The sequence below is a fragment of the Balaenoptera musculus genome, chromosome X, assembly GCF_009873245.2.
Source record: "Balaenoptera musculus isolate JJ_BM4_2016_0621 chromosome X, mBalMus1.pri.v3, whole genome shotgun sequence".
In the NCBI taxonomy this organism is placed as follows: domain Eukaryota; kingdom Metazoa; phylum Chordata; class Mammalia; order Artiodactyla; family Balaenopteridae; genus Balaenoptera; species Balaenoptera musculus.
Window position 1 is genome coordinate 124,413,844 of NC_045806.1, and position 17,962 is coordinate 124,431,805.

The following is a 17,962-nucleotide window of genomic DNA, read 5'->3' on the forward strand; positions in this document are numbered from 1 at the left end:
TGCCTATCCTGGGAAAGGAAACAGACATCCAGGTCCAGGAAGCAGCCAGAGTCCCAAGCAGGATCAACCCACAGAGGACCACATCCAGACCCACTGTAATTCAAATGGCCAAAATTAAAGATAAAGAGGGAATATTAAAGCATCAAGGGAAAAGCAATAAGTTACTGACAAGGGAAATTCCATTAGGCCATCAGCTGCCTTCCCAGCAGAAATGCTGCAGGCCAAAGGGAGTGGCACCATATTTCAAAAATGCTGAAAGGAGAAAACCTACACCCAAGAATGCTCTACCCCGAAAGCCTATTGTTCACATGTGAAGGAGTGATCAAAAGTTCTGCAGAAAAGCACAACTAAAGGAGTGCAGCACCATGAAACCAGCTTTTCAAGAAATTTTAAAGGGACTTCTCGAAGCTGTAAAGAAAAGGCCACAGTTGGAAATGAAAATTACGAGGGAAAATGTCATTGTTCAAACAAATGTACAGTAAACGTAGAGGAAGCGTGCAGGAAGGGCACATGACAGAAGTAGTAAAATCATCTGTATCCCCCAAAAGTAGATGAGGGATATGCAAAGCAAAAGGATATATGATATCCAAACCGTTAAGCATGGGGGAGGAAGTACAAGGCAGTGTTGTGAAAAATGCATTTGAATTTAAGAAATCAGCAACTTAAAATAACCATATGTACAGAAACTATATATATATACACACACACACACACACACCCCATACGTACATACACATATATAAACATACAGCATATATATATACGCTTGTGTATGTATGCATACATACATCCACACATACTTAAACATACAGGAATGTGAAATGTTAGAAGCATTCTTGTGAGGGACAAGTCCTAGAAATATTTTATCACCTCTAATTTTTGAAGCTGCACTGCAATAGGAAGCCAGAGCTATGGATCTCAAAATAAAGAAGAAATACGTAAACGGAAAAGAACTAGTATTTCGTGTTACCACATGATCAACTATCTCGCAAATTCAAAGGAAGGTGCCCATGGAATACTCAAATGAATAAGGGACTTCAGAAAAATAGAGGATGGAAGGTCACCACCGCCAAATCAAGAGCCTTGCCGTGCAAGAGCAATAACTATTTAGAACATGTATTAGAAAATGCCTCATTTTAAAACGGCAATAAATTTAAAAGTTACCTAAGAAGACGCCTAACAAATATGTAGACAAGGTCTTTATGGAGACATTATACAAGTTTACTGGAAGACTCAGGTTCAAGGGTTCCTAAATAAGAAAGCAGCATAGCATACCCAATGATGGGAAACGGTATACGGCGACCATGTCAATCCTCCTTGTTTATAGATTTACAGAATTAGTGCTATAACTTCATCTGCCAAGATGACAGTCAGTTTTGAGCTTCTGTCTTCTGTTCCCATGATAAATCCTAGAAAACTATAGGAGGGAGAATGAAAGAAACTATATCTATCTATAGGTAGATATAGAATATATCTATATAGATATAGATATATAGATAGAAAACAGATATATAGATATAGACGGAAATAAAATGTATCTCTCACCTTGGCTCCTGAGGGGAGCCAAAGTGAGGAGCAGCGGGAGGACTGCGGGGCTCCTGGGACCCAGATCACGGTTGGAAGGTGGGTTGTCCCTGCCTTCAGCCCTGGGAGGCCCTGGGGCGGCATGAGCACACGTCCGGACTTCAACATCCGGGTCCCACAGAGACTGGGGACTTGTGGTGAGGGGTGGCGCCTCAGGTGGGCGGATGAGAAGCCTAGGGCCTAGCAGGACAGAAACGGAGGACCCTGAGGGAAGACTGACGGGACCCTGGACCCCAGAACAAAGTCGGCCCTGGAAGCCCAAAGTGTGAGACGAGCTCTTGCAGCACTTCCTGACATCCTGGACTCAGAAAGGCTGGGGAAGGGGTGTAAGGGGCGGGGTCTCAGAGAGGCTGGGGAGGGGGCATAAGGGGTGGGGTCTCAGGCGGGCACAGGAGAGAATCCCAGGTCCTGCGAGGAGTCAAGGTGAGGGCCCTGAGGGAGGACTGGGGGGAACATGGACCCCAGAACAGACTTGGCGTTTGGAGGCCACAGGGCGGGATGAGCACGTGCAGCACTTTCTGACATCCGGGTCTCAGAGACGCTGGGGAGGGGGTGTAAGAGGTGGGGTCTCAGAGAGGCTGGGGAGAGGGCATAAGGGGTGGGGACTCAGGCGGGCCCAGGAGAGAATCCCAGGTCCTGCGAGGAGTCAAGGTGAGGGCCCTGAGGGAGGACTGAGGGAAACATGGACCCCAGAACAGAGTGGGCCCTGGGAGGCCATAGGGCGGGATGAGAACGGGTAGCACTTCCTGACATCCGGGTCTCAGAGACGCTGGGGAGGGGGTGTAAGGGGCGGGGTGTCTGGTGGGCACGGGAGAGAATCCCAGGTCCTGCGTGGAGTCAAGGTGAGAGCACTGAGGGAGGACTGAGGGGAACCTGGACCCCAGAACAGAGTGGGCCCTGGGAGGCCATAGGGCGGGATGAGCACCTGCAGCACTTCCTGACAGCCGGGTCTCAGAGAGGCTGGGGAGGGGGTGTAAGGGGCGGGGACTCAGAGAGGCTGGGGCGGGGGCATAAGGGGTGGGGTCTCAGTCGGGCACAGGAGAGAATCCCAGGTCCTGCGAGGAGCCAAGGTGAGGGCCCTGAGGGAGGACTGAGGGGAACATGGACCCCAGAACAGAGTGGGCCCTGGGAGGCCATAGGGCGGGATGAACACGTGCAGCACCTCCTGACATCCGGGTCTCAGAGAGGCTGGGGAGGGGGTGTAAGGGGCGGGGTCTCAGAGAGGCTGGGGCGAGGGCATAAGGGGTGGGGTCTCAGGCGGGCACAGGAGAGAATCCTAGGTCCTGCGAGGAGTCAAGGTGAGGGCCCTGAGGGAGGACTGAGGGGAACATGGACCCCAGAACAGAGTGGGCCCTGGGAGGCCATAGGGCGGGATGAGCACTGGCAGCACTTCCTGAAATCCGGGTCTCAGAGACGCTGGGGAGGGGGTGTAAGGGGCGGGGTCTCAGAGAGGCTGGGGAGGGGGTGTAAGGGCCGAGGTGTCTGGTGGGCACGGGAGAGAATCCCAGGTCCTGCGTGTAGTCAAGGTGAGAGTACTGAGGGAGGGCTCAGAGGATCCTGGACCCCAGAACAGACTTGGCCATTGGAGGCCATAGGGTGGGATGAGCACGTGCAGCAGCACCTCCTGACATCTGGGTCTCAGAGAGACTGGGGTCCTGGGATCAGAGACGGGGCCTCCGCTGGGGGGAGGGGGGAATCCCAGGTCCTACCGTGAGTCAAGGTGAGGACCCTGAGGGAGGGATGAGGGGATACTGGACCCGAGAACGTGGGTGGAGTGTGGTGTGTCCTGGAGAAATCCGTCCCTGCCCTCCGCTGTGGAAGCCCTGTGGCGTGATGAGCAGGTGGCAGCCTATCCTGACTTCCTCATCCGGGTCCCACAGAGACTGGGCACCTGGTATGAGTGGCGGGGTCACAGGGGGGCAGCGGGGAGAGTCACGTGAGCCCACAGTGAGAGTGAGCACCCTGAGGGAGCGCTTAGGGGATCCCACTGAACCCCGCCCCTGCTGCCAGGCCTGGGAGGCCCTGGGTGGGACGAGCACACGAGGTGTGTCCCAACTTCTGCATCCGGGACTTAGAGAGAATGGGGAGCTGGTGTGAGCAGCGGCGTCTCTGGATGAAGACGGACCAGCCCAGGACCTGCAGGGACATTATTTGGAGACCCTGAGGGAGGGTCGGCACTTGGACTCCAGAACCCTGGGGCCTCTCTCCGCCCCTGCTGTGCCCCTGGGGCCTGGGCTTTTGGCTCCAGGTGCCGCCCCCGAAGGGCAGCCTTGCAGGTTGGACCCGGTGAGGGTCTGGGTTGAGGGATCAGGAGACTCAGGCCCGGGGGTGTGGGGAGGGCCTGGGTCTGAGGCGCCCCAGGATGAGCCAGGGAGGGAAAGGCCCGATCCGCCCTCGTGGAGAGCTGTAGGTCCCCAACTCCCTGAGAACAGTGACCCCAGGGGCCCGGCTGTCCCCTGTCCCCCGCGGGAGCCCGGGCAGGGAGGCCAGGGTGACGTGCCTTCCTGCTGCCCCGTGCTTGGGGGCTGCTGAGCGGCTCAGGCTTCAGGGGGAATCGGTCAGCAAGGCCAGGCTCCACGGGAATAGGGCCGAGGGTCCTGGGCCCGGACTGAGAACGCAGCCTTCCAGAACAGAGGGGGCCCTGCGTGGGGGCGGGGCAGCATGCTGGGGAGGGGTGACCCGGCGTGGGAGGATGGCATTGGGGCATCTAGGGAGCACATCTGCTCAGCAGCGGGAGGAGCCCCGGAGCCGCCAGGAGTCAAGGTGAAGACCCTGAGGGAGGGGTGAGGGGACCACACCCTCACCACAAAGAGGGGGCCCACAGGAATCCCTCCTGCCAGCCCTGGAAACCCCCGTGGGGCCCGCACGCCAGCCTCCTCATCCAGACTGCTGGTCTCGGCCAGAGGGCCTTGCTCCATGGGACTGGCCTCAGGCCCTGGCAGGGGGCATCGTGAGCACTGGGGAGACCCCTCCTCACAGTACTTGGAGCCCAGCCGGCCCTGCCCCTTTTGTCACCCCTGGGTGTCCCAGAATAGGTGGGTACATTGCCCCTCACTTCCTCTTCTGGTGTCTTATGGAGGTGAGGCCTTGGCTGAAGGAGATGAGTCACAGTCAGCAGAGGGAGCTGTCCCAGGCCCTGCAGGGTGTCAAGGTGGAGACTGAGCCGACCGCCCATCGCCCCAGCACAGATGGACCCCACGGCGTTTGGTTGTCCCTTGTGAGCCCTGTTAGCCCCTGGGCACCATGGCCTGATGTGGAGGTCCTCCCTTCCTTCTTTTCAGTGCAGGGACTGTGTCTTGAGAATTTTGCCTCAGGACAGCAGACAGAGGGCCCAGGCCCTGCCAGGGCGAAGGGGACGCCCTGCCCTGAGTGAGCACACAGGGGGCCACCCACGCCAGGACAGTGGGAACCTCACAGAGTCCGGCCCACCCCTCCTACCAGCACCGAGGGGCCCAGGGCTGTGCCACAATCTACACCCGAGGTGCCCCCTCCATTCCTCTTACAGGGGCTCCAGGAACCGGGAGGCGAAGGCCCAGGTCTGAGGCACGTGTCCTCAGGCCACAGAGCAGAGGAGGCCCAGGCAGCGCCAGGAGTCAAGGTGAGGTGCGCGCCCTGAGTGTGCACCCAGGGGCTCCCCCTCCCAGAACAGAGGGGACCCCACAAGGCCCAAGTCACCGCACCTCCCCACCCCTCTCAGCCCCGGTCGGTACCTGGGGCTGCGCTGGCTGCACCCTGAGGAGCCACCTCGCTTCCTTCTTCAGGTTGGCAGGAGACAGGCCGCCCAGGAGGAGCGCCCCTGTGATGCCTGAGGGAACCCTTCCAGACGAGCCCTGTAAGTGGCCTTTGTCAGAGCTGCCCAGGGTGCGTTTCTCCGCCGAGGCCGCTCACACCCCCTCTCTCCCCCAGGTCCGTGGTCCCCACCTGTCACCCCTGCCCAGACTCCCGTCGGCGGCCCGACCCCAGTCATCAGGCCCCTGGTCGAGATGAGAGAGCTGCGCCAGCCTGAGGCAGACCTTCAGGCCCCAGTCCAGGCCCAGGGCCCGGTGGAGGCGCAGCTGTTCGGGGCTGCGGGGGAGGAGGCCGCATCCCCCTCGCCCTCCTCCTCCTCCTCCTCCTCTTACCCTGTCCTGTTCCAGGTCACCCTGGAGGAGGGGACTGATGCTGGGGAACCCAGTCCCCCCCAGAGCCCCTCCCCTACTGCCATGGCCGCCACTCCGTGGAGCCAATCTGAAGACGATGACTCCAGCAGCCAAGACGAGGAGGGGCCGAGCACCTGGCATGACCAGGAAGATGCGGATCCCTTGCACCTAGACCCACTACCACTGAAGGTGGCTGACCTGGTGGCATTCCTGCTCCTCAAGTATCGCACCAAGGAGCTGACCTCCAAGGCGGAGATGCTGAATATCGTCTTCAGAGACCACTGGGACCAGTTCCCCATGGTCTTCAGCCAAGCTTGCGAGTGCATGCAGCTGGTGTTTGGCGTGGACGTGAAGGAGGTGGACCCCCACGAGCGCACCTACGTCCTGGTCCCCACCCTGGGCCTCACCTGTGATGCAGTGCTGAGCGATGGGCAGAGCATGCCCAAGGCCGGCCTCCTGGTGATGCTCCTGGCCTGATCCCCTGAGGGCGACCCCGCCCCTGAGGAGGAGGTCTGGGAATTGCTCAGCATCATAGGGGTGTATGCAGGGAAGCAGCACTGCATCTACGGGGAGCCCAGGGAGCTCCTCACCAAAGTGTGGGTGCAGGAGGGCTACCTGGAGTACCGGCAGGTGCCCCACAGCGACCCCGCCCGCTACAAGTTCCTGTGGGGTCCCCGGGCCCACGCGGAGACCAGCAAGTGGCAGGTCCTGGAGCATCTGCTCAGGGTCAGTACCGTGGGTCCCACATGTGCAGAGGGTGTGAGCGATGAGGAAGAGGGGGCCTGAGCCAGAGCAGAAGCCAGGCTCCTTCCAGGCCAAGTTCACTGGTAGGAAGTGAGGTTGGTCCTTCACTCTGAGTTTGAAGAGAGAGCGGTCGAGTTTCCAAGTAGTGAGGGCCCCTGCGAGTGGGGGGAACATGGTGTGTAGCATCTTTGGGTTCCTGTTGTGTATGATGACATGGAATATCATCTGTTTTCTTTAGGAATTTTTCAAATGTTATTCGTTTTAATGGAAGACTAAACAAGCTTCAGTGTCTAACTTTGTGCATGACTTTGATTAGAATGTGTTTATAATTACCCAGTTTAAGAACAAGAGTTCTGCTGTTTTGTAAAAGAGATTGGGAAATCTCCCATTTCATTTTGTGACCCTGAGGCAGATAACATGGAATTGGAATCAGAACTGCTCTGGTAATGTGAAAGTACTTAGCAGTAATATAGATGGGGGAAGAATTAGAAAAATAAAAGTAATCGTAGTGAGTTTTTGCTTCTTATCCTTCTTGTCTGTCATTCTGTAAAACTAAGCTATCTCTGTTTAGTTGGATTTGCACGGTGATTTACGAAAGCATGAAAAACTTGATTTGAGTAAGTAAGCCCCCTGCTCTCTGGCTTATATATTCGGCAGACCTCCACGGAGCCTCTGCTCTCTGGAAGGGCCTGTGTTAGTAGCGGGAATGCTAGGAAAAGCAGGACACACCCACACCCACACCTAGGGGGATGGTCTAGGAGCCGCAGTCACATGAGGAAGGTGGTGAGACGTCCCCCAAGTACCACAGAACAAGTCAACATGGGACGAGGCGGTGGGGCTCCAGGAGCGAGCCCTGGAGTGTAAATGCCCCGAGCCAGGGCAGTTTGGGCCTTTGGGAAGCGGGGCTTCCTTCTGTGGGAGGTGATGGTGATGAAGCTGCATATTCTCTGACATGACCGGGACAAGAAACCGCCCAACCAAAGGCCAGAGGAGAGAGGGGAAGGGTCTGTGATCCAAACAATATGAGAAATAACTGCCCATCATCAACGTTCCCACAGACGCCAGGTCCTGTGAGCTGCTTCACGAAGCTCACGCGCATCCCTGCAGCCCCTACAAGACACGGCTCGTCACACCTACTCGCTTCACAGGTGAAGAACCTGAGGCCACGGGGCTTGGGAATCTTCCCAGGGTCACGTGCTGCTAAGTGACGGGGTGGGGACCAGAGCCCTGGTCTGAATTCCTCTCGAGCCCACGCTGCTCCCACCCACCCCCGGCCCGTGGCCGACCTTCTGACTGGCGACTCCTTGCTCTTCTCGGTGCTACACGGTGTCTTTCAGTTGACAAAAAGCAGGCGCAAGAAAGGGAGGTGCCAAGGAGAAGCAGAGGCAGTGTGGGGCTGGTCTGTGGTTTGCTGAGATCCGCCACTGCCAGGTGCCGGCGTTTCTGTCCAGTGCCGGCACCTTCCCGCGTGACGGCGCCCCGTCCCTGTTCCTGCCCTGGGGCCCTCCTGCCCAACGGGAGCCCGGCCTGCTGAGCTGCTCATGGCTGAGCCACGGGCAGGGAGGGACTGAGACTGCCTGGGACTGACTGTAAGGCCCCAGTGCCTACCGGGACAAGGCCCCTCCAGGAGCCTCCTCAGATACTGGAGGGAAGTGAACGCTGGCAGACACCCCGAGACCCTGGCGGCAGCGAGGGAGGGGAGCGGCTGGAGGGCCTCTGGGCTGGGGGCATCAGGGCGCGGAAGCCAAGGGCAGGGGCCGCAGGGCGAGGCTGGGAAAGGCAGGCCGTGGACGTCACCAGGGCTTGTGCCTGCCCAACTGAAGGGTCCCGAGACCCGGCTGAGAAAGACCCCCACGGTGCCACACAAACCCACTGCCGGGGTCTGGCTGGCACCTGGGAGGGAGGGGGACCAGGAAGGAGGCAGCTCCTACGGGACCCAGGGGGCGAGGGAGGGCCCGAGGAGGGGGGCAGCAGGCAAGGCCACACAGGCGGGCCCGCCCAAGGAGGCCCCAGCCTTCGGGCCCCTTCCGAGGAGCCACCGACGGCCTCCACCGAAATTCGCAGCCTCCGAGGTCACGTCCCTACAGGAGGAACTGACCTGAAAGAATGCTTTGTAAACCACTTTAGAAGCACAAAGACCAGGGAGCAGGCCCGAATCTAGGCCTGGGAGCTCCACCCAGGATGCCAGTCCTTAGGCTGAAAGGCACCTCGGGAGGTCCTCTTCCACACCCTCTTAGCTCTCCCCTTTCAGAAATAGGGCAGTGGCGCTCACAGAGGGCAGATGACCCTGCTTAGTGGCAGAGCTGGGACAGGGACCTCGGATCCTCGCAGACGGGCCTTTCCCAGGTGCCACTCTGTCCCCTCCACAGTGGCTATGAAGGACAAAGTCGCCCACAACGGCCAGAGAACGCGCATCGCCAAACCCACCATCCTATCCTCCCACCTGCGGTGAAGACGGACGACTCTCATTCGGGTCTCGGCGCGTCTGACACCCAGACCCTCATCTATTTCCAAATGCACGTGGACAGGGGCTTCCTCCGGTCACGTCTAGGTCGGCAAGTAGGAAATTTCCTTGGGAGTCAGTCCGTGTCACTTAGGCCCGTTCAAAAGCGTCTAAGCTGAAAGCAAAGAAAATCATTCTATGTGTCCTCAAGGTAACAGCGAGACAGGGCCCCGGGGGTGGAGGGGGAGGCGGGGCAGGGGCGGGCGTGGGGAAGGAGAGCAGGGCTGGCCTGGGAGCGCACCAGTGAAATGCTCGCTTTCAATGGGACAGGCTACACGCTGACGCCCCGAATCAAGTCCTTCGAAGGGCAAATACCCACAGAGACCCAAGGTGGACGTGGGAGGCCAGGATCGGGGGCAGCAGAAGCCAAACCCCCCCACTGCGGAAAGGAAACAGGGCTTTCGAGGCAGCCTCCAGGGAGGCTGGATCCGACGGTCTGGGAAGGCGATGGGAAAAGGACACACGCAGGTGTTCCAAAAGTGAGCACTCTTGGGCCACGAGAAGGGCTTCTACGGGAAGAAATGGACGCTGAAGACAATCCCTCTGTGATCCGCACAGGGATGAGGTCTGGGGCAGGCAGAGCTCAAAAGGAGGCTCGATGCCCAGCGGAGGGCACGTGGCTATGCCCTCCCACGCGGCATCTGCGGCATGGGCAGGGCTGTGTCTGAGGTGCTTGGGGAACACTCGAGTTGAATGTGAGGTCACGCACAGCCCTACTCTGGGGACAGCTTGACCTGGGAGGCAGGAAATCAGGACTCTTTGTTTGGGCCCGTCTGAGCGGGACCGACCAGCTGGCAGGATCGGCTGCAAGCGACCAGAGCCGGAAGGGGGATGGGGGGGGGTGGGCACCGGCTCAGGCTAGGCCAGCCAGCCCACTAGGGACCCCCATCTTCTGGGAGGGACAGTCGCCAGGGGCCCACGTGATCCCTGTGGTCTCAGTGGCAGCCAAGCTATGCCTCGCCAGGGCCTGGCCCTTGAGCAAATCGGAAGCCAGCATCAAGGGATGGGAGTGGGGACAGGATCACGTTTCTCAACCCATCCGGGGCCTGGCCCCTTGAAACAAGGTGCCTGGCGGCAGACGGGAGGCTTTCCCGGGAACTTGAACCATACTTTTCGAGACTTTTAGAAAAAAAGACAGACGCCGGGGATCCCCCACCCCGTCCCCATCCCCTCCCCCACACTTGGCCAGGGCTCCCTCTCCAGACCGCCTTTGTGCCATCACGTGACCAATAAAGAAGACTGCGACTTAAGTGGCTGTTTGCCCCACTACCGAGATTCTAGAACCTGGCGGACAGTATTTACTGGGCATCCCCACTCTGGTCCAAGGCATCTGTGCCCTGAGAGTTCAGTGATACGGTCTCGGGTGGAGAATGCTCCAATCTAGACTGGCTCCATGGCTAGTCAGAGTAGCGCCGATGATGTCTGTGTACAGTCACGCTGGGCCCATCGGCTGACGCAGAGCCAGCAACGTGGGTCCCCTCTCGTGCGTCCCCGGATCCAAATGTGGACTCAAGGGAGAGTTCGGAGAAGCAGGGTGACCAAGCCGTAGAGCCCAGATCCTGGCTCCCAAGACAACCCACCACCACAGGGCCCAAACAACGGTGAGGCCAACGAGAGTATTCTTGAGCTCTCCTTCCCAAGAAAGCTCTGGAGGATGGTGGAGGATCCCGCCTTCACCTCTGTGCGCTGGAACGACGAGGGAGACACAGTGATCATCGAGCAAGACCTCTTCCGCAGGGAGGTTCTTCGCCGCAGAGGCGCAGACAGGATTTTCAACAGGGACAGCTTGAAGACTTTCATCCGCAAACTGAACCTGTACGGGTTCAGCAAAATACGCATGACCAGCCGCCCTCCAGGGAAGAAGAGGCTGATGGTAAAGTAGGAAGCCCTTCCGTTGCCCATGTTCTCTTGTTATTCGAACACATTCCGGGGAGGCCAGATGGGCCACGTGCTGAACGGGTTTCATTTCCGAGAATAACTTACTTCACGTGAGAAGGTAGTTAAGGAAAGATGAGAAGGTAGAGCCCGTGGCATTCAGCCACAGCCCCTTAGAGAGAACCTGCAGGTGTGCCTACAGACCCTCTCGAGAGGCCACGAGACGTCAGGTAGCCACAGTAACTCCTCGACCGAGGCTCGCCTCGGGGAGCTCTAGGGAGCGCACACTCTAGGGCGGAATCACCTGCCAGGAACTTAAAGAGACCTTTTCTCCATAGTCAGATAAGACCATTATGATGGACCAGGGTGGGGTGGGGGGCGGCGTGGGGCGGGGGTGGGAAGGAATGGGTATTTTCTCCCAGAATGGCTAAAGTGATTCGTTTCATTTCCGATCTACCGCAACTCCAACTTTCAGAGAGACAAGCCTCTGCTCATCGAGAACATTGAGAGAAAAAGGCAACCTGGGAGCAACTGCTCAGCCCGGGACCAGAGCAACGGCCCTAAAGAGAAAGAAGCCAGTGGCTGCTACCAGAGAAGCTCCCCACGAATCCATTCCAACGACTCCACCACCCAGAAGAAAGCCCCAAGTGCTCAGGGGCCCAGCGGTACCCAGTCTTCGCTGTTCTCTAGCATGTGCTCTACGAGCGGTGGGGCGGGACGGGCCAGGGAAAACCATCCCCCCCAGTGAGCAGGGAGGCCCGAGTGGGCAGGGCACTCCCTGGAATGTCACTTCTGTGCCCCCGGCTACCGCCGGAAGGGACGACGCCAGGGAGCTGCCCGCCAGCCCCCACGGTTTACCCGGCTTATGGCTCGGAGACGCCTGTGGACAACGGCTGTTCCTCCCTCCTGCCGGCGGCCCTTTCTGCCTTGTCCCCGAACGAGGTCCCTGAGGTGGATGAGAGCAGGAGGGCTCCTCAGATTGCAGGTGGCTCCTCCGAGAAACAGTTCAAGGACAACTGCGATCCCTGAGCTCGCAGGCCCCTGGGAACACGCGAAAAGCCCCATCTCATAACCAAGAATCTGTTTTTGTCTCTAATAAAGAAAAGCCAAAGTCCACAGGAGTAAATAAAGAATCGAACGAGAATTGCGAGTCTTGTGTCCTTTCTAACTGTCTGTCCTATTCACACATCTCAGTGGACGGGCCCGACGAGGCTGGAAACCCCCCCCCCCCCCGGCAGGCTTTGGTCCCCGCCGTCCCCTTTCATTTGAAGCAGCAGCATTTCCCACGCTCAGCCACGGACGTGGCTAGGGAGCGCTGAGGCCGGCCCAGGACAGGCTGGCCCCTGGGCCTTGCCTGCCAGTCAGGAGGCAGCACAGCCTGGCTCCTGACCTCAGGGGTGTCACCTTCCATTAGTCATGCATCCTGAAGCAGAAGGGGCTTCCTCCTGGGTCCCCCTATGATGCCAGAAGTTTCTGACCCGCAGCTGAGCATGTGTCCAGCCCACCATCCAGGGGCCTCCCAAAGAGGCCCGCCGGAAAGGAGGGCCACCCCACCCACCAAGGGAGGCGTGCACACTGCCGTCTGCCTCAGAAGAGACGGGCCGTTCCAGCCGACACCTGGGGGAAAGCCCAGCACCCTCAGAGGTAACAACCCCTAGAAAGCTTGCTAACAAATGACCCCAAACCCCACAGAGAAGTAAGAGATTTCCACAAAGTGAGCGCCAGCCCTTCTCACTTGGCCGTCAGAGCTGTGTCTAGGAGCCTGTCTTCGGACGTGAAGTGGCCGGGCAGCACGTCTAACACGCACGCTTCGTGAGCCAAGGGACACTTTACAACAGGGCCAGGGTCACCTGCAAGGACAGACCGCGCCCTGTTTCTGGGCCTGCGGTCCTCTCCCGCGTGCACGAGGCCCGCCACCGGCCTTCCCCCATTGTTCGTTCCCCAGACGCGGCCCAAACATCTGGGAGTTCTGACCAGGACAAAGAGGGGAAAACGCTAACCGGTCCTCTCAAAACACATTTCTCTCAACCACCCAGAATCAGTAGGGCCAAAACGAGTGGCACTGCCATCTTTTCCTAAAGGTCAAAGTCCTCGAGACTCTGTCGCTGAGCCCAGAGCGGCATCGCACGAGGAGAGTCCCAAGCCCTGTCCCTGCACCAGGTGGGCACGTCTGCTTCCGTGAACGGCACGGAGCGGGCAGCGCTCCCCAGGGCAGGCCGATTCAGACCGAACCAGACGTGCACGTCCAGGGCGTGAAGGCGAGTGGACGGTGGCACGATGAGCTGCTCTCTCGGTCACCTTCCTCTCGAGAGCCCAGTCTGGTCAGGCCTCCTGCCCAGAGGGGATCAGGTGCTCGGGGATGTCCACCTGGAAGACGTCCTTCCCGCCTCTCCTGGGGACAGGCCGCAGCAGCCAGCGGGGGTTGGCAAGCGCAGTCAGGTACTTCTGCCGCAGGCTGGGCAGCAGGGCTTGATTCTCCAGCTCCGCAGCCTCGTTGGGACCTAAGTTTTCTGGGCACAGCCAAGTGTCCCCAATGTCAACCAGCCCTGTGCACAAAGACAGAAGCACACAGATGGAGAACAAGGTGATTCAAAGTCACGACCGCTAGAGACTAAGACCACATCGTCGAGGGGACCCGGGGTGAACTGGGTACCTCTGGCTGAGCATTTCCCACCTGCCAACCTCGGTTCAGGGAATTCGGGGCGAGGCCGAGGGAGGGAGGGAGAGCAATGAAAAGGAGAGGCCTGGTGCTCCACGACCCCACCAAGGCCCAGGCTGCTCCCAGCCCGACCGCTGCAGGCAGCAGGTACAGGTCAGGAGGGCCCCGGCCGCCGCTGCGGGGAGCCTGCGGGCAATCAGGTCCCTGAGCGACTCACCGGGGGCCAGTGGTTGATGCGGGACCTCCACCCCCACCCTGGGGGGGTTTAGGGGACTTCCTCAGGATGCCGCGGGCAGCGGGGGTGAGGCAGGCGCGTGAAGCCGGGCGGGCAGCCCGAGTCCCCAGGTCCCCCTCACACGCAGCTCTGGCTGCCGTGCTGCCTCCCGCGGGCTCTGCCACGGCGCGCACACACACGCGTGTACACGTGCGCGCGCACACGTACACACACGGAGACGAGCACCACGGGCAGAGCCGTACCCGCCTCTGCCTCTCAGAGCACAAAGGGGGACTGAGGCCCACAGTAGCGGGGAGGGGACCTGGGCCCGCCGACCCCCAGCCCAGGGACCTTCCCGGCCCCTCCGAAGGCGAGGTGCCTCAGGAAAACTAACCCTAACCCCACATCGACCGGTTCAAAAGAAAACGAGATGCCAAAGCCCCGGGTGAGACCCTGGGGGGCAGCCCCGGGAGGCGATCGTCACTTGCCGGCTATCACTCCGCGGCCGAACTTCTCCCCGTCCCGCAGCAAGGCCTGGATCTGCGCGGGGCTCATCCCCAGCCTCTCGGCCAGCAGCTCCCTCCAGGCCGCGTCCTCCCAGTCCCTGCGCGCGATGTGGACGGCCAGGGTGCGGTGCCGGTGGCCGCTCAGCACGGGCCGCCACCGCGTCTCCAGCGTCTTCACCCCATTTAAGACGAAACCCGCATGAGGCTGCCGGAAGGACAGGCAGCCGAACTTCATCTCCCAGAGCTCCCAGGGCCTCACGCGGCTGCGGAAACACAGAACCGTAACGGTCAAGGAGCCTGGCGTGCTGGCCTCCGAGCTCATGACCCGTGGGCCTGACCTCAGCCCCGGGGGCCCCCCGGGCGCCAGCCCCTTCCATCCGTCTCCGTGCCGTCAGCTGACAGGGGGTGCCGACCGGGGGGATCTGTCCATCAGATGGAGTCCGCAGGGAGCTCACAAGGGAGGCCCGGACGGCGAGAGAGAGGCGTGTGGGCAATTCCACGACAGAGGGCACTGGGCCCCGGGCGGCAGAGAGGAGGCAGGGAGGGCCCCTTGGCTTCACAGCCCAGTGGCCGGGCTCTGGCCCTCTCCCGGCTCAGACGGGGACAGTCCTGGGCCTGGCTTCTCCCCTGCCCCCGGCCCCGCAGCTCCCTGGCCCTGCCACTGCCCATGCTCTGCAGATCCCCCATCTTACCCCAGGGCTGCTGAGTGCAAATCCTTGGCAACCAACCTTGGCTCGGCCCTGGGGATGCCCTGGCTGTCACATGGCCCTGCCAGGTGTCTCTTCCCCGCGCCTTGGGAGCCACCCTCCTCCCACCCCTTCCTGCACCACTGCTTCCACCCCGGCCCGGAGCCCGAGAAAGGATACGTGACGGCAGGAACTACTGGCACTGGTGCACGCTCCGTCTCCACGCCAGGACCTGGGACGGGCACCATCCAGGGAACATAGACTTCAATCCTCAAATAACCCTGGAGGTTACCGTCACCCCGCTCTGCAGCTGAGGAGGCGCCGAGGGATAGAGAGACAGCGGGTGGTTCCAGGGGAGCTGACTCCACGCACCCCCGTCCTCACCTGCTTTCCTTGTACCTGGGGGGGGGGGGGGGGCGGGGGGAGGGTCCCTGCTCACTGAGGACAGAGGAGCAGGGGAGCCGCGGGCCTGAAAGTCAGCCAGGTCACGGCACCGCACGGAGCCTCCACTTCCACGTGGCTGTGAGGACGGGGGACAAGGCCGCAAAGGCAGCCAGCCCAGGACCTTCCAGGGCTTTCCTTCCCCGAGCAGAGCGGAGCCACGTTTCTCTCCAGGGCCCATGAGGCCCCACATGATCTGGCTCCTCCCCCTGGCTGCCTGCTCTCCTCGCCCCTGGATTCACCCCCTGCAGCCATGAAGGCCTTCCTTCCATCCCTGGAACGTTCCGCGTGTGCTCCTACCTCAGAAGCCTTTGGAGGGTGTTAGGGGTCACACCGTGCCCCTGAAATTCACGTGCTGGAATCTCAACCCCAAGTACCTCAGAGCGTGAGCCTACCTACAAAGGAAAGGTCTTCACACAGGCGATCAAGGTCAGATGAGCTCATTAGGGTCGACCCTCCTCTAACAGGACTGATGTCCCCATAAAATGGGGCCAGTTAGAGACAGACCGGCACACAGGAGAGCCAGCAAAGCCCCGGGAGTGAGGGGGGGCCGGATGGGACAGGTTCCCTCCACAGCCCTCACGAGAGCCACCATCAGCCGCACCTAGATCTCGGGCTTCTGGCCTCCAGAACCACAAGGCAATACGTTCTGTAGTTTAAGCCACCCAGACTGTGGGACTCTGACACGACTGCCCGGGCAAGCGATCACAGAGGGTCAGCCCTGTCCTGGACACCTCTCCACGCGGGGGTGGGGGATGACTTCTCCGCTCACGAAACCTCGGGAACACTGCTTCACGTCTGTACGTCTTCACCTGTCCCATTTGCACCGCCCACACGGTACCCCGTCGTCGGCTGCCCCACAGGTTACTGACTCTTCGCCCTGCCGAGGGGGACTCACAGACTGCTTGGCGCTTTCTGCCCCTCTAGACACTCAACACGACCACACACTCGCTAACTGAAGCCCCGGGTCGGAGGAGGCCCGCGTCACACGGCACACATCCCGAGACGCTGACACACGCCGGCAAACGGCCTTCCGCAAAGGCTCCCCCGTGTACACTCTGCCAGCCACGGGCGAGGCTGCCGTGCCCTCACGCACTGGCGGGCCCCCGAGCACCATCATCCCGCTTAACCTCTGCCAACCCGATGGGTGACAAAGGGTCGCCCTCCTCACTGCGTTCGGGTTAGTTACGAGGGAGGCTGGCCAGTCCCTGGGGCCTGGCCGTTTCTCTGGCTCCTACTGGGGTGTGTGACCGGACCCCAGGCTTGCCCGCGGTTTCCGCCACTCAGCTTCTCAGCCAGCCCCTTCCTCACGGGCGCCACCAGATCACAACCATGGGGCCCGAGCCGTGCGGGCGGAATCCCTGGGGAGAATTCCTCGGGAAGAAGGGGGCTGAGTGCCCTCCTACCTCTCGACGCAGAGGGTGCCTGCTTGGCGGCCAGAGGAGAAAACACTCTTCCACTTGTCTCGGCGTCTTCACCTGCACGAGGACCAGAGGGACAAGGAGAAAAGTCATCAGCCACACAGCAGTGCTGGCCAAGGAACCACAACGGTCTTCTCCTCGGCAGGGACCGGAGACCACCAGGACCCAGGAGGGCCCAAACGATGAGAAGCACACGTGCCGGCTCCCTCAGGGTTGGTTCTGCTCATCAAGGCAACGACCCTGTCCCCGCCCGGCTGGGCCGGGGACCCCACGATGCCTCAGCCCGCAGCACAGAAGCCCATCCCACAGGAGTGACGGTGATCTTACAGCCCAGCAGCTCCCGCATCCAACAGGGGAAAACGACACCTCCCCTCACACTGCCACGCGGGAAGGATCTGGGGAGCCCCACAGTCCTTGCCCCTCAATGGACTCCTGGGTGGGCCCCAGCGGGAGGGGAGCCGCGGACAAGCGGCTGAGCCCCGCAGGGCAGGGAGGCGGGTGGGGGGTGCCCGCGGGAGGCGGGAGGGCGGGACTGCGGGCGGCGGGTGCGTGTGGCCCAACGCGCATCGCGGGACACACACGTGGAAGGATGGCGGGCGGGGACGGTGGCGGTGGAGGGGACAGGAAGGTGCGGCCTTGGCCGCCCCGCGCGCGCGCCCCGACGCAGAGCCCGGGAAACTCCCGCCCGGAGGTACCGTCCGCGAGCGCGGCGGGTCCTGGCTCCTTGCGGGCGGGGCGAGTCGCGGGCGCACTGGGACGGCCCGGCTGCGGCCACCGGGTAGGACGGTCGTCCGCCTCGGGAAACCGGGACCGGTGACACGTGGCCGCGTCCACAAGCGCTGACGCCCCTTATTTCCGGGGTGAACGCATGTACGTACACACGTACGCACGCACGCAGGCACGCAGGTACGTAGACACGCACTTACGAACAATCGCGCATTAGACGCAGGCCCCGGCCGCTAGGAGACAGAGTAGGAGCCGCCAGGCCGTGCGGCGGCGCGCGGAAGGCCGGGCCGCTCGGAGGCTCGAGACCGGCGGCGTGGAGCGTGGAGCGGCACCTGGAGGAGGACCAGGAAGTGGGCGGGGGAGCGGGTCGGAAGAGAAGGGGCGGGGCTGTGGCGAATAGCTGGGGAGGAGCTGGGGGAGGGGCAGGGCGCAGGTGGGAGGAACTGGGGGAGGAGTATCTGGGG

The 17,962-nt window shown here is 60.9% G+C and overlaps 2 protein-coding genes and 1 pseudogene across 9 annotated transcripts; 2 read left to right on the forward strand and 1 right to left on the reverse strand.

Annotated features, from left to right (window-relative positions):
- Positions 1-5,567: 5,567 nt before the first annotated feature.
- Positions 5,568-6,509, forward strand: LOC118888391 (melanoma-associated antigen 10-like). Its single transcript, XM_036839343.1, is given in 1 exon segment — positions 5,568-6,509. A coding segment is annotated over 1 exon segment (942 nt).
- Positions 6,510-10,398: 3,889 nt separating this feature from the next.
- LOC118888393 lies at positions 10,399-11,908 on the forward strand (annotated as a pseudogene).
- On the reverse strand, positions 11,765-17,843 carry EOLA2 (endothelium and lymphocyte associated ASCH domain 2). 8 transcript variants are annotated; one of them, XR_005018310.1, is made up of 5 exons: positions 17,468-17,634; positions 16,758-16,829; positions 14,207-14,487; positions 12,581-13,391; positions 11,765-11,886 (listed from the first exon to the last, which is right to left on the reverse strand). XR_005018310.1 is itself a non-coding variant. In XM_036839677.1 (5 exons), exons 4-5 carry the CDS (start codon positions 14,457-14,459, stop codon positions 13,168-13,170), a joined length of 477 nt encoding a protein of 158 aa, XP_036695572.1. In that variant the 5' UTR covers positions 14,460-14,487; positions 15,652-15,746; positions 16,758-16,829; positions 17,699-17,843; the 3' UTR covers positions 11,905-13,167. The 8 variants fall into 8 exon arrangements, 7 of the variants coding, with proteins under 7 accessions (XP_036695572.1, XP_036695574.1, XP_036695571.1 ...); XM_036839677.1 differs by lacking the exons at positions 11,765-11,886; positions 17,468-17,634 and adding exons at positions 15,652-15,746; positions 17,699-17,843 and having other exon boundaries at positions 11,905-13,391; XM_036839679.1 differs by lacking the exons at positions 11,765-11,886; positions 17,468-17,634 and adding exons at positions 15,652-15,746; positions 17,695-17,840 and having other exon boundaries at positions 11,905-13,391.
- Between the last annotated feature and the right edge of the window lie 119 nt (positions 17,844-17,962).

Coding starts and splice junctions, on each gene's coding strand:
- EOLA2 (XM_036839677.1), bottom strand. CDS start 14,459: ATGAAGTTCGGCTGCCTGTCCTTCCGGCAGCCTCATGCGGGTTTCGTC. Junction 13,392..14,206: donor CGGCCGCGGAGTGATAGCCG/GCAAGTGACGAT, acceptor CTTTGTGCACAG/GGCTGGTTGACATTGGGGAC.